The 14865-nt window shown below is 36.8% G+C and overlaps 1 protein-coding gene across 2 annotated transcripts in view; it reads left to right on the top strand.

Annotated features, from left to right (window-relative positions):
* Positions 1–14078, top strand: part of Adgrl3 (adhesion G protein-coupled receptor L3) — a 734954-nt gene extending 720876 nt beyond the window's left edge. The window contains exons 27-28 of one of the 2 annotated variants that reach the window (XM_075942857.1): positions 9293–9349; positions 11466–14078. In XM_075942857.1, coding sequence (XP_075798972.1) covers positions 9293–9349; positions 11466–11542 — 134 coding nt within the window. In that variant the 3' untranslated portion in view covers positions 11543–14078. The remainder of the gene's footprint in view (positions 1–9292; positions 9350–11465) is intronic. The other variant, XM_075942861.1, reaches the window with a different exon arrangement.
* The last annotated feature ends 787 nt before the right edge of the window (positions 14079–14865 follow it).

Genomic DNA, 14865 nt, shown 5'->3' with positions numbered 1-14865 from the left:
ATCATTGTTTGATTGAAGTCATACTATGTCTAAACATCTAATTCTGGATATATGGAGTTAAAATGACATGACAATATCATTGGGTACAGGCTTTATGTTAAAGAAGCTGCGTAATTTTCAGATTCTATAGCTTTGAAGATGGGGGAATGATCAACCCTTCCCATTACCCATAACTGTAAGCGGAATACAAAATCAACATACACTTTAACCTTTCTCAAAAGAGTATCCACTTTAGGTATAAGCTGAATTGTAAAGATTAAGTCACACTTGAGGCTTATACAGTTGCATGTCCAAAGTGCTTGAAAATGCTCTCCAAGGCAGGGAGTGCTTAAAAGGATTACAACTCTCAAGACTATTGCCACAAAGCATACTGTGCTACAAATAAACCCTGATGTGGCTGTTGCGGAAATAGGTGCTGAAAAGAGCACACTTTAGAGAGAGACTCCACTCTGTGTATGCACAGAATAAGACTCTTTTAATTAAATGAGCTGCAGCTCAGATGTCTCCAGAGTTTTTAGAATGCTACTCAGCAATTATGTCCCCGTTGAGATTTAATTATCCCATTAGATACTTATTTACTACTACATATTAACTTACAGTACACCATTAGAGTGCATGTACTAATAAATACATAACCATTGCTAGATAGGCATAACTTAACGAAATAATTATTCACATTTATTTTGCAAGCATTTAATAAAATGCTCAGAACAATGCACCGCCATTGAAGACAAACAACATTGTGCATGTGTATGTGTGTATTTCTATATTTATATATTTTGATAAGAAAAAGGATGAACTGACAACACTTCCTGGCTACTATTATATTATCTAATCTCTTTTGTAATGAACCATACACAGATCCACTTAGAAGTTTAATTTGATCCGTATGCTAGAGACATGGAGAGATCTTAGATAGGGACAATAACAGAGATATGGAGAATCCCAAGTGTCACTTAAGAGAGAGAGAGAAAGAAAGAGACTTAATGAGTTTTATTGAATTTGTTCTTTAATATTTTGTAATGTATGTAATGAACTTGGATTAGTCTTACCTTCTCTTTTCCTACATATTCTGAAAGAGTGATTTCCTCTGCCATTTGTAAGAATGCCATGCTTGGAAGTTGACTGCGCTTTATTCCTAGATCCTTCCTTTCCTGTTTTAAAAATGCATAGTGCAGTGGGCTTCTCCCAAATGAGCTTTGATTTCTTGCCACGGAAGGCTTGCCTGGGTGTCATGGTTTCTCTTTATAAACTTCTTCAGCTCTGCCAGGATCACAGCTCGCTCTCTCACCCATGCTACCTCTCTAGTAACAGTTATATTTTGCAGTCCAAACCTGCTTCGGATATGCAACCATCCCTTTACTTGCAGAAGCTGTGCGCTGCCGCCCACTTCAATGCTGATGTTTTCACATTCGCTCGGGGTTTTCTGATGCAACGAGCTGCTGTTAAGGAAAACATGTTCATATCTTCTACCCACAGATTGTGCTAGTTTAGTCTTACTTCCTTTATGCACCGTGGTCTTATCTTGAACCTTGAAGTAAGACAGCAGAACAGCCTGAATTTTGTTTCCTTCATCGAGAATTCATGGATGGAAGATTTTTTTCTTATCAAAGGTCCTACCCCAGCACACGACATTTTTCTTTCCTTATTACATTGTGTTCAGTTTTTATTTTTCACTGAAAAGGAAACATTTCAGGGCTTCTCTTTGGCATATAGAAATTTACAGCCTCGTTACTCTAGTGCTGTGGGGTCATTGTTAAGTAAAATGATTGTAGCTTGAGCACTGCCCTATTGTGACAGATAATCTGATGACTGATAGCTACTAAAGTGACTAATTGCCTGGAGAAAATATTATCTGGCTATGAAGAGAAAAAGTGATGGTTTCCTTCCAGGCTAGATGGCCATGAGACTTCATTATGTTACTCAGATCTATGAAAAAAATTATAATTAATGAATTGCCTACTTCTAGATTTTTTCCATTTAGTAATTTCTGTCTGCAGTGGACTGTCTATAGCTCAAGTTGCAGAAAGTGAAAGAGCAGATTAGGTCTGACTCCTGAATGACTTGGAGCTGTTTCACGAGCTAGGAAGGCCATTGCCCATCTTTCCTTCCCTTTTTCATACTGTTGGAATGACCACTGAATCCAGTAAGCAATTTTAAAACAGGAATAACAACAGACACATGAACACTCAGAAGCCTATGCACTCAAGATATTAAAGCAGACAGACCAGAGAAGCAGCCATCTCTTCTGCAAAGCCTGGGTTGGGGATGACCATTTTGTTTAATCCGAGGAGAAAGTGAATGTTGTCCAAGTGTGCTGGTGCATACTGGAAATTCTAGCATTTGGGAGGCAAATGGATGGTAAGTTCAAGACCACCCTGAGCTACCTTATAACAAGAGTCAAATGTAAACCAAAAAACAAAAGCAAATCCTAAAGCAGTGGTTCTCAACCTTCCCAATGCTGCAACCCTTTAATACAGTTCCTCATGTTGTGGTGATCCTTGGCCATAAAATTATTTCTGTTGCTACTTCATAACTAATTTAGCTACTGTTATGAACCATAATGTAAATATCTGTGTTTTCTGATGGTCTCGCGGAGGTCTCGACCCACAAATTGAGAACTAGTGCTCTAAAACAAAACACAGTCTCAGCCTCATTTTGATCACTAATATTTAAGCTTTTTTTTGTCACATGAAACTGCATTCTCCTTAAAGGAGAGAAGAGTGAGTCTGTTAAAATGATTACTTCATTGTTTTGGCAGATACAATAATTACACTATTTCTTTAACTAGACACGGTTTTGCATTTCAGTATCCAACTGCAGCTTCGCTTCAGGGTCTTCCTTTAGACTGCGGAACAGGACAATTGTAGTTAAGTCTCCTGTCTTCTTGGATTACATTTCAGTGTGGGAGAGATCTCCGGCATCCTTCAGAACCAGCACAGCATGATCTCTCATTACCACCCTGCCGTTATCAGAGGAGCTTCCTCTCCAGTTTGTAATCATGTGAAAATGGCAGCCAAGTACTTAGTCAAAAGATAGTAAGTGTGCTTCAATTAAAGCCTGATAACAACATAAACCTCTCCTTCCTTGACTCATGTATAAAAGCTGTCCAGGCTGACATTTCACTACACAGTTAGAAACTAGTACTACGGTGTGTTCAAGTATCTTTCAATTAAAGATATATATCTTTATCTAATCCAACTATATATCATTCTATATCTATCTACAGCTATCTATATCTATTGATCTATCTATATCTATAGAGCTATATCTATTTGTCTATCTATCCATATATAGTTATATGATGAGGCAGAAGTAAAAGGAAATGAAAAAAGATAGAAGGGAATTTGTGAGAGAAGTGGGGAGTGAAGAGAAAAAAACAAATCAGGACCAGATAAGGTTTATCACAGGCCATAATAGCAAGCAAACACATTATTAGAAAGCCCTCTAAATGTCTGAACAGATGTAAGTCTCAGTTCAAGCTAGCATGACCATTCTTGTGTAGAACTGTAAGACAACTGAACTAGTCTTTGTTCGAGGTTTAGTTTTGGATACAGTGTCGCCTAGTGTAACCTAAAGATGGCCTAAAAGTCAGACATTTATCTCTTTAAGGCTAAAATTCTAAGCATGGCCCACAACACCCTGCTTTTACAAATCATTTAGTAAGTATCTGTATATAAAACAAGTGAAAAAAAATGCTCCAAAGCCAATATTGCTGAACAGTAAGCATTCCAATAGTTTCTTCCACCATACTAGGTGTAAAACATCGGGTTTACAAGACCTTCCTGGAATGCACCCAGCTTCTCCTACAAATCCTTCTTCTTCACCCACGACCTCCCCATACCCCTCACCCCCTCACCCCCATAAGCTCCTCTTTCACTTCAGCATGTAGTTTCCTGGTAAAGGACCTTATGAATGTTGGACCCTGTGCTTTAGAGTTCTTTCTGACCAAGCACAGACTCTACTCTGTCTAACAGGATAGTGATGTTTTGCATGCTCAGATTTTCTTCATACATTAATAAATTGGTGAAATGTGTTGAATGAATATTAATATGGATAATTTGTATAATCACAAATGTTCCAATTCTTCTGGGAGTTTTTGTAAACATTTAAATATTCCATAATCCAAATTTATTCTTTATTTTCCTAGACAAATTAAAAACCCACACTTGACACTTTTAAATTACTAAACTATATTTGGATTTACCAAGTGGACTTTTGATTAAGATTAATCAATTTGCCTTCCTTTGCTTTTCATAGTTACATCAGGCTAAAATTGCTGCCAGATAATGCTAAGTATATAAGTACTGTTTATTTCAGCATATTTTTCTGATTTTTTTCTTTTGACTCAATAAAATGTAGCTGTAAATTTCATTTTTTTCAAAGAAATAAGCAGTTTTCTTGAGGTTACAGTAGTAGGTGGAGGCTGAATTAAAAATAAAATCTGCTTGGCTCTAAAATCTGTCTTCTATTTACATAGGTTTTTTTTCATACAGAATCTACTTGTTTTCATTCAGAAAGAAAAACAAATCTGTGGCATGTACTACATGCTGGGATTTTGTGCTGATTCCTAAGACTACAATGATAAGTAGCTTTATTTCTGGCTCGAAAGATTATTGCATAATATCCTCTTGTACTTTTATTCCATATTTCCCTCCAAGGAAATCATATATAAATCTTTAGAAAACATTTCATTTAAAATATTTTTAAACTATAAAAGCAGTCATTTTACTATAATGCACATATCATTTGGGCACAAAGACTGTTTCTATGATAATTATTGTTTAGATTCATTTTCATAAGAGAAGAGTAATTTTAAAGGAATACAGACAAAGTTTTTAATTTAAAAATAAGAAGTATCATCTTTAAAAAAACAGTTATCTTTGGAGTTCATATATAAAGGTCTTAGAAACTGGTGTTCCTTAATACCTCTTTAAAGATTTGCATACAGGAAAACATGGCAACTTTTTTAAGTCTTTTATCCTTTTTATATTAGTATTTATTGCTATATAAAACTACAACAAAAGTTACTTTCTTAGGGCAAGAATGACCAATCCTTTCAACTTTATGAGGTGGGCTGAGTACTCTTCTTCTTGGAAATGTCAAGGTGTTTTGTCAGACTACAGTCACGGCAAGCTTCTGTTAGGCTTCCTTCCCAAGTTTGCCCTTAACCCTGTATTTAAGATTTGACTATTCATGACTTTTGGGCAGGAAGTATTAACTTCTCTAGGGACTTCACTTCTTTCATGGCTGTTGACCATAAGCAGCTCTCAATTCTGTACCACTTGGGTCTCTATAGAGAAACTTACAAGTAGACAGCTTACTTTATCAGAACAAGAAAGTGAACCAGAATACAGTAGAGGCGCACTAGCAAGATGGCACTGACATTGAAAGCTAACCACATAGTTGATACAATTCTTTCAAAGCAGGTCACCCAAAGTTGGATTCACCCAATGTGCAAGTGAAAGGGAACAAAACAAGGCATGAAAAGTATGAGGTGAGAAGCATTCCAGGCTGATGTTGCATCTGCTACAGACTTCCATCTATATGATTCTTTTTTTTCTTTTTTTTTTTTATTGAGGAAAGGAGAAAAGAAAAAAAAAACAAGTTTCCACCTCCTCCCAGCCTCCCATTTCCCTCCCCCTCCTCCCACCCTTCTCCCCCTCCTTCCACCCTTCTCCCCCTCCCCCCACTCCTCTCCCCCTCCCTCTCCAGTCCAAAGAGCAGTCAGGGTTCCCTGCCCTGTGGTAAGTCCTAGGTCCTCCCCCCTCTGTCCATATCTAGGAAGGTGAACATCCAAACTGGCTAGGCTCCCACAAAGCCAGCACATTACGCAGGATCAAAACCCCGTGCCATTGTCCTTGGCGTCTCATCAGCCCTCATTGTTCGCCATGTTCAGAGAGTCCAGATAATCCCATGCTTTTTCAGTCAAAGTCCAGCTAGCCTTGGTGAGCTCCCAATAGATCAGCCCCACTGTCTCAGTGGGTGGGTGCACCCCTCGTGGTCCCGACTTCTTTGCTCATGTTCTCCCTCCTTCTGCTCCTCATTGGGACCTTGGGAGCATCTATATGATTCTTAACATCAGTTGATGTGTAAAGCAAAGGTAGCAAAATTCAGTCATTATGATGCAATAAAATTCTGTTGATGACAGCCATTATAGGTTTACTATATGCTCAATGCTAGGCTAGCGATTGTTTAGCTTTGATTTCACTTTGAGTTCTAGTAAGACTCCTAGAGTATTAGTAAAGGTTAATTTATATAATCAGAAGAGAAATTTCAGTTGATAAAGCACTCCTTGCCCTTCAAGCATGAGGACCCAATTTTGGATTGACAGAACCCATGTAAATCTGGTTGTGGTAGTGTGTGTGTATCTCTAATCCCAGTGTGCCTGTGATGAAGTGGGAGTCAAAACCAGAACAATTCCTAGAAACTCACAGGTCGGCTAGTCTAGTGTTTGGAGCAGCAAATAAAAGACATTATTTTAAAAGAGGTGAAAGTCAGTGCTGACATCCAATTGGTGGGTCCTCTGCCCACCAATACATGTATCATGACACCTGTGCTCCCCCCCATAAATATGATACACATGAATGAAGATTTTCCAAAAGAGTTTAAAAAGTTATATAATTTTCTCTTATTTTCTTTGAAGAAGTTGGAGCACTAAGGATAATACAGCTAGTAAGAACTGGCTAGCCTATTTGTAATTTCATGATTGAGGTTGCTATACTGCAGCTAAAATATGTTTATATACATATAAGAAAATGTATATACAGTTTTTGGTCTAAACATTGTAAACTAGACATTCTCTAATTAATGTGTTTATAACTGAATTTCAAGACCAAGCAATCTTCTAAATAGGACTTTAAAATCTCAGAGGAAGAAATGCCAGCTATGAGTTAATGTCCATATAAACACACCACATAGCCAGGCTCTGCTGCACAGGACTTCTCTAAGCCTACATCAGTTATTACTGTAGACTGTGGAAAAGCCTGAGCAGACTTCTGCAGATAATTAGACTGACATTCCTACTTCATTACTTTTAATGGAATTGAATTAGTGGTACTCATACCAGCAAATATGAACACTACCTTTGGAAGGAAGACATGTCACACGTTCTTATTCTCAACTGGATGGACAGCTTTTGGCAGGAGGTCACTTTATAGCATGAAGGAGATTTCTCTCAGCCAAGGACTGAGCTTTAATTAAAATGAGATAAATTTTAAAATGGTTTCTGATGATCCCCTCCATGTAGCTTCACTGTAAGTGAAATGGTCAGATAACAGAATGTAGTTACATAATACAGTTGTGTGTGCAAATTTGTAATTCACATGAATGAATATCTAGACTTTACTTGCCAGTTGATTCATCTCAAAGGACAAGTTAAACATTCAGTGATGGTCAGAGATAGATAATAAACAGGGTGTAAATAGACAGATCATAGAGAGATAATCGATAAATTAAAAGATAATGCCCTGTCTTAATTAGAGTTTTTATTACTGTGATGAAACACCATTCAGATTTGTTTACTGAAACACACTTTGTTCCCCTGGGCTGATTCCACTTCCCTTTAGCAGCTCTCTTTTGCAAGTATCCCACAACTCGGACTCTGGCATCTCTAACATCTTGGGTTTTCCAAGACAATCCAGGCTTCAACTTCACAGCTGCACACAATGGCCTCTCTACCGGACTTTCATTCAGAGACACCCCTGACACAAGTCTAGCCTCAGTGTCTTTCTTTATGTGGGAAGGTAAATTCTATAATCCATTTCTTCTGTCTTTAACTCTATAGTCAGAACTACGTGGCAGAAGCATCCAAGTTTTGCTGCTTGCTGGGGCTGGGACATGACCCTCTTGTTTAATTCCATCTTCACCAGTTTCCTGTTTCCTTTCACTACCTAAACTTGGCTTTCTTTGACAATTGCTCTTCAGACCAGACTGACCTCAAACTCAAGAGATTCACCAGCCTCTGCCTTCCCAGTGCTGGGATTAAAGGTGTGCACCACCACACCCAGCTCTAAGCTTTTCTTTAGTTCTTTTACACAACTTTGAAATTTAGCTGGGTGGGATCTTGCCCTGAGGTCACCACTCCCTGTATTCTATTTCTCAATCTGTTTATCTCCTTGAAAATATGATTTAGCTCCATTCCACTTCCCGCTGCTCTTTTTCTCCTTAAAATTTACATTTTGTAATTTATCCTGCCCATCTTGCTCCTCTTCATTATAAATCTTCATTAGAGTGACCACTAATATCCACATAACATAGTCTATACTAGGCTGTTTAAAGATTTCTTCTGCCAGTGGAATTAATCAGAAACTCTTCACTTCAGCCTTGGGCAGACTCTTTGAACAAGGACAAAATGCAGCCACTTCCTTCTCTAAACTATCTCAAGAACAATCCCTAGGCAACATTCTAAAATTTTTCTTCTTGAGTGAGCTCCAGACAGTTTAAATAACTCTTAGCACCACTGTCTTCCATGCTCCCACGAGCATGGCCAATGAAGTAGTGCTTAAAGCATTCCACTGTTTTCAGAAAGTACCAAAGCCCAAATTCCTCCGAATAAAAACATGGTCAGTTCTATCACAGCAATATCCAAGTCTCTGGCACCAAATTCTGTCATAGATTTTTATTGCCAAGTTTTATAAAGAAAAACATTTAATTGAAGGTGATTTGCTTAGAGTTTCAGAGAGTTCGTCCATTACCATCAGGATGAGGAGGATGGTGGCATGCAGGCTGACGTGGAGCTGGAACTGAGAGTCCTACATCTTGACTCAAAGGCAATAGAAAGTTGTTTATCACACTGAGTGAAGGTTGAGCAAAGAAACCTCAAAGCCCGCCCCCACAGTGACACACCTCCTCCAACAAGGCTGTAGTGCCTCTCCCTTTTGGGGCTATTTTCTTTCAAACCACCACAATCACTGAAACAAGTCAGGAGCAGAACTCAAACAGGGCAAGATCCTGGAGGCAAGAGTTGATACAGGTCAGAGGTTGATGGGGCACTACTAACTGGCTTGCTTCCCCAGGATTGCTCAGTCTGCTTTCTTATAGAATCCAGTACCACCAGCCAAAGGATGGCACCACCCACCGTCAGATGGGCTCTTCCCTGTTGATGACTAATTGAGAAAATGCCTTACAGCAGGGTCTCATGAAGGCATTTCCTCAACTGAGGTTCTTTCTTCTCTGATGACTCTAGTTTGTGTCAACTTGACACACAAAATCAGCCAGTACAGGATATAAATATTTTATCAAAGCTTGCACTTGTATTTTGTGAGTAATATTAAGTAATATTTTTTTTCAGGAAACAAAATTCAGTTATGTGAACTACAGACAGAACTTGGGAGGCTGAGGCAGGAAAGTAAGTTTACTTCACAAGTTCAAAACTAGTCTATGTATAATTGATTGAGACCATGAGGGAGGAAAAAAAATCAAAAGAAACAAAAATGATAAAATTAAACATGTAAGGGTAACATTCAGCCCTTCCACTTAATACTTTCCTCATGGCCCTCCATCCAGCCTGTTTACTGTTTCAGAACTCCTTTATGTCATTTAAACTATTTCTTTAGATGGCTATAAATAAAGATTTGGTAACATCGTTATTCTCTCACTCATAGAACTCTTAGTGCATGTGATTCCCGCTGAGAGACTTTTCCTAACTATTGACCCTTACATGTTATGTATATATATTTAGCATAAAATCTATCACACTTCACAAAAATCTGTAAAATATATCATTTACATAATCATTATAAAAACAAGCCCACATTTTTAAAAGTTAAGGATTAGGGACTTTCCAGTGACTGGTAAGCCCATTGTGTCTTTCTTGCTTTCATCCCTTCCTTGCAACATTAATCCCTTTTACAGATTTCTCATTCCTTAAAAGTATTTTGTACCTAGTTTTGAGTAATTTTTAAGTTCCTTTCTTTCCTTCCTTCCTTTCTTCCATCCTTCCTTCTTTTTTTTTCCTGGATTCTGTGTTTGTGAAAGCAAATGATACAAGTGTCTACACTTAAACTTGGTTGTTGTAGAGAATCTCTTTTGCCAATCAAAAAAATGTTATGCTTTGTACAATGAACTACACATCACTTGGATAATTTCCAGTTTGGGACTGGGAAATCAATGTTACCCATCTTCATCTACGTTTCCTTTGTATGTGTTTGCAAGAATATTTGTTTCTTAACTTTTTGCTGTGTAAGGTTGAATTAATTTCAATTTGATTGAATCTAAACTATTTTCAAAAGTATGAGTTTCTGTGTTTCTCTTTCTCACACATTCAAATGCTGCTATTATGTTTTCTTTTTAAATTTGGGATGAGATCTTACTATATTTATAGTTTGGTCCTGAACTCTATGGAGATAATGTTCCAGTAATCTCCCATGTCAGAATACCTGTAACTGTAGGCACATGATACCACGCTAGACTCTAATTTCTTCTAATCCTCTTTCTGTTTTTCTCATGTCTATTCCTATTCTCTTTCTCATTCTCATTAGTTTGTTTTGTGGATTATTAGTTGAAGATATGTTATCTTTGTTTATTCTGTGGAACATTTGTTTAATGGTGTAAAGATGTGTTAGGGTCTTTTACGTTGCATTTGTTTAACTCTATGAAGCTGTGTTACTTTGCCTATTTTTTCTTTTCCTTTTTGGTTTTTCTACAGGGTTTTTCTGTACCCTTTGAGCCTGTCCTGGAACTCATTCTGTAGACCAGGCTGGCCTTGAACAGTCTCTGTCCGAGATTAAAGTCGTGTACCACCACTGCCCAGAAGGCAACTTTGCAAGCCTAAAATACTTGATTAGTCTAATAAAGAGCTGAAGGGCCAGTAGTTAGGTTGGAGAAAAGATAGGAGGGGCTGGTAGTCAGAGAGCATAAATAGGAGAAGCAATCTAGGAAGAAAAGATCAGGACTGAGAAAAAGAATAGAGGTCATTATCATGGGCCTGTCACCCAGCAACACAGCAAGCCAGGGAGGAGGAAGTCAAGAAAGGTATATAGAGTAGAAAAAAGTAATAGCCCAGAGGCAAAAAGTAAATAAAATAATTTAACTTAAGAAAAGCTGGCTAGAGAAAAGACAAGCTAGGGCCAGGCATTCATAAGTAAGAATAAGTTTTTGTGTATTTATTTGGGAGTTGAGTGGTGGACGCCCCAAGAATAAAGAGTGAAAAACCACCTATGAGTTTTAATTATGCCGGCAACAACATCCTACTGATCATAATTTTAGTTTGTGTGGTGGTTTAATAGTTTAATGGGACACATTTTAGAATTCCTGATGGTGATTTGGACATTCATTCTTATGAAATGCTCATTGTGGTCCTTATTATTGTTTCTAACTTACTACTTCATATTTTAGGACCTGAATTCATATTTATACATGCTGAAGCTGTCATTTCCATTCGATTACTGTTTCATTTAACTTACAGAAAATTTTGGATATACCTTCTGTATTTTAAAATGTTCACTTGACTTATTTTGGTTCAGGGATGCCTCCCAGAAGCCCTCCTGCAGTGCACTGTGCAGAGCCTTCCAGCACCCGGACACAGAACCTATGGACCTGAGGCTGACCCACCACCCACATTATCCTATGGTACCTGGCAGCAAAAATCTGTATACGTGATGGAGAAACCATGATGATAATATTTGAATGGAGAAACGTGTACATTGAAAAATTTCCAATTAAGCTTCCTAGCTATAACCAGAGGTTTCAGTTCTTTTAATTATTTACTTTTAAATTTTATAAGTACTCTGAGAATTTTGTACAATGTGTTTTGTTCATAGTCCCTCATTTACCCAACACCTTCCAGACCAACTCTCATTTTCTATGCATCCAATATTGCTCTCTCCCCAAGTCCAATTTGTGTTGCGCACACAGTCTTGGGTATATGGCCTTCTAATGGAGTTTGGTGGACTTACTAGTGGTGACTCTCTTAAGGAAAACTGGCTCTCCTTCTCCCAGAAGCTTTCAAGTGCCAATAACTTCTCAGCTAGTGGCGGGACTTCAAGTCTATACCCCCCAGACTTGGATAGGATTTGGTTCGCCTTACTGCTTAATAAGAACACTGCTCTCTCTGGTCAGTTACATAGTCAATGACTCACAAACACAAGTATAAATTTTAAAAGTGTTTTACTCAAGAGGATCAGAACTTCTACGTGTTGCCTATTACCAGTTCTTAAATACTATTGAAATAATCATAGAAGTATGTTTGAGTCTCCTGTTTCATGTATTTTGAAATATAGGGGTACGCTTCAGCATATCCAATGTCCTCTCACTCCCTGCTTATACAGAATATAGATATGTGTATATGTATGTATATATATATATATGTATATATAATCTCAAACACTAATTGATCAGTATAACATAAGGTACAGTTCACAATCAGAATTGTATCAATAAAAAATCTAAAGAATAAGTTCATCATTCGTGACTATTTTCCCTGCAAAGGAAAATTTCAGTGTCGTCAAATTTAACAGCACATATATGAAATATTTTATAGTTTCCCCAAATTAGATAGAAAATGTTTGTAAAAATCATATGATATTGCTATTGACAAATTACAGAGCTGACACTGCTTTGATTTACCAATAAGGAAAGCCAATTTCAATCATGCTGAAATATTGAATTATATTCTCATCTATTGGTCAAAATTATCAAATTGTTATATAAAAGATATTAAGAAATTTACAGGGAGAAATATTTAGAGAAAGTGGTTTAGATGTTTTGGTCAAAGGGCAACTTTAAAACATGTTTATCTTTTCTGTTTATGGTAATTTTCAGTGTTTGGGAACTTCTCATTTATTGTGATTTTTGTTTTCACTATAAATAAATATTGAGTATTTCATCTAATTTGTTACTGATGTTTTTTAGTTTATCCTTTTTGTTTTTTGAAAAAGAACCTCAAAAGAAATAAATTCTGGTTCTCTTTTTAACCCTGGAATTTTGTCTATTTCCTCCTATTGGAGGATTATTCATTATAATTTTGCTATTAAATGTGCATAAAATTGGCTTCTCTGTGGAAATGCTTTCACTCCTAGGTCTACACTCAATTTTTATTACTTGTATAATCGTTTTATTCTGTGAAAATTCTTCTTGTAACATTTGACTACTTAAAATATATCTTAACCATTTTTATTAACCTGTGGAAAATTAAAAATAACATTGTAGTTAGTTGACTACGTGTGTTACAAATACTTTCAAATATACAAATATTTCAAAATATACAATGTTGCAAACCTTTTATAACATCTTTCACTTCGTTTATTTTCATGGTATTTAGTTATATACAAAATAATGGATTCCATAATGTCCCTTTTGTTCATTTTCTACATGAGACAAGACAGAATATTTGTCTTTCTCACAAATACCATCTCCCTCCTGCTCCTTTAGACCCTTTCTTTCCTGCACTTAGTGCCCCTTCTAGTGTCATGCCCACACACATGAATGTGTGGCTATGCTTTTACCTGGGTGCTGATATTTGTCTTTCTTTTTGCAGCAGGGACTACTTGTGCATAGTATAAAAAAGTTTCTCACTAAAATGACATTTTAAAGAATTTTTCTTTCCCTGTGAGAAATATTACTTTTGTCACATGTCCACATACAGGAATATGCTTTTGGATTTTCTGTTTTAAGTATCAATTTCTGAACATTTATGATTGCTGTTTATTAAAGTCCTATACTGTCTTACTTATTATGGCTTAATAATTATTCTATATAGTTGGTCAAGAAATTCCTTTTTCCTTTCATTCTATTACTCTTTACTTTTGTATAAAGAATTTTAAAATATCTTGTCATAAATCATAAGAAAACCTATTTTACATTTGAAATTATGAAGGATGTGACAATAATCAGGAAATATTCTATTTTCAAATATATTCTTTGTAGCCACAAGCATGGGCCATAATTCCAAATATTCATGTAAAGGTCAGCCCATAGTTATTATTTCTTCAACTCAATTTGACATTATATATTTGCTCTTGGATTTAATACTGGAAATTAATCCAAACAGCACAGTTGTTTATGGATAAAGACTTATTAATGCACTTGAAGTTTGTATTGTAGTTACGCTGAGTAATTATGGGATATGATATCTGATATTTTGTTGATATTAATATTTCTGTCATAGCTTTACAACACCTGTGTTACTGAAAAGATGTGTTTGATCTAATGTATGGATTCTGTTTAAGAATTAAGGTAGATGGACTTTTTACCTACTGAGAGACTTCATTAGTGGATGTTTACAGGAAGCATATTTGGCTAGAGTCCAAACTTTGAGTTTTTTCATGGTGCAGCTTATTTGTAAATATTGTGCTTAATCAGGATAAAGTTTAGAGTAGCTAAAAATAAAAAAAAGATACCTTGAATAATAATTAAGACACCAATGTATTTTTTTCAGGTTGGGGAATCAAGCTCAGGACCTCAGGCGTGCCAGAGCAGTGCCCTAACCACTGATGGACATTTGCAGCCCAAGCATTTTCAATTCTCCTATCTAAAGAAAACATTATCCTAGCACTTCTGCTACCAGTCAATATGTTCAGTCATGTGCACATGTGTGTGTATGGTATCTGCATTGTGTGAATGTGTATGTGTATCCCCTCACCGATGTGTGCACACGTGGAGTCCAGTGGTCTACCTTGTATATTCATCTCTGTAACTCCACAACTCGTCTTTGAGATCTCAAGGAAACCTGGAGCCTGTCACTTGGGCTAAACAGACTCACTCACCTTTGTGCTCTCCGGAACTATTAGCACGTCGCACCCCCAGGGCTGGGTAGTGGAGACACATTACCATGCCTAACTTTTACATGTGTATTGAAGATATGAATGTAGTAGGTTCATGTGTTTATACAACAGACATTTTACCCTTTGAGTCATCTCTGAAGTC

The sequence above is a fragment of the Microtus pennsylvanicus genome, chromosome 12, assembly GCF_037038515.1.
Source record: "Microtus pennsylvanicus isolate mMicPen1 chromosome 12, mMicPen1.hap1, whole genome shotgun sequence".
In the NCBI taxonomy this organism is placed as follows: Eukaryota; Metazoa; Chordata; class Mammalia; order Rodentia; family Cricetidae; genus Microtus; species Microtus pennsylvanicus.
Note: the sequence above shows the minus strand (reverse complement) of the source record. Positions and strands in the feature narration are given on the sequence as shown.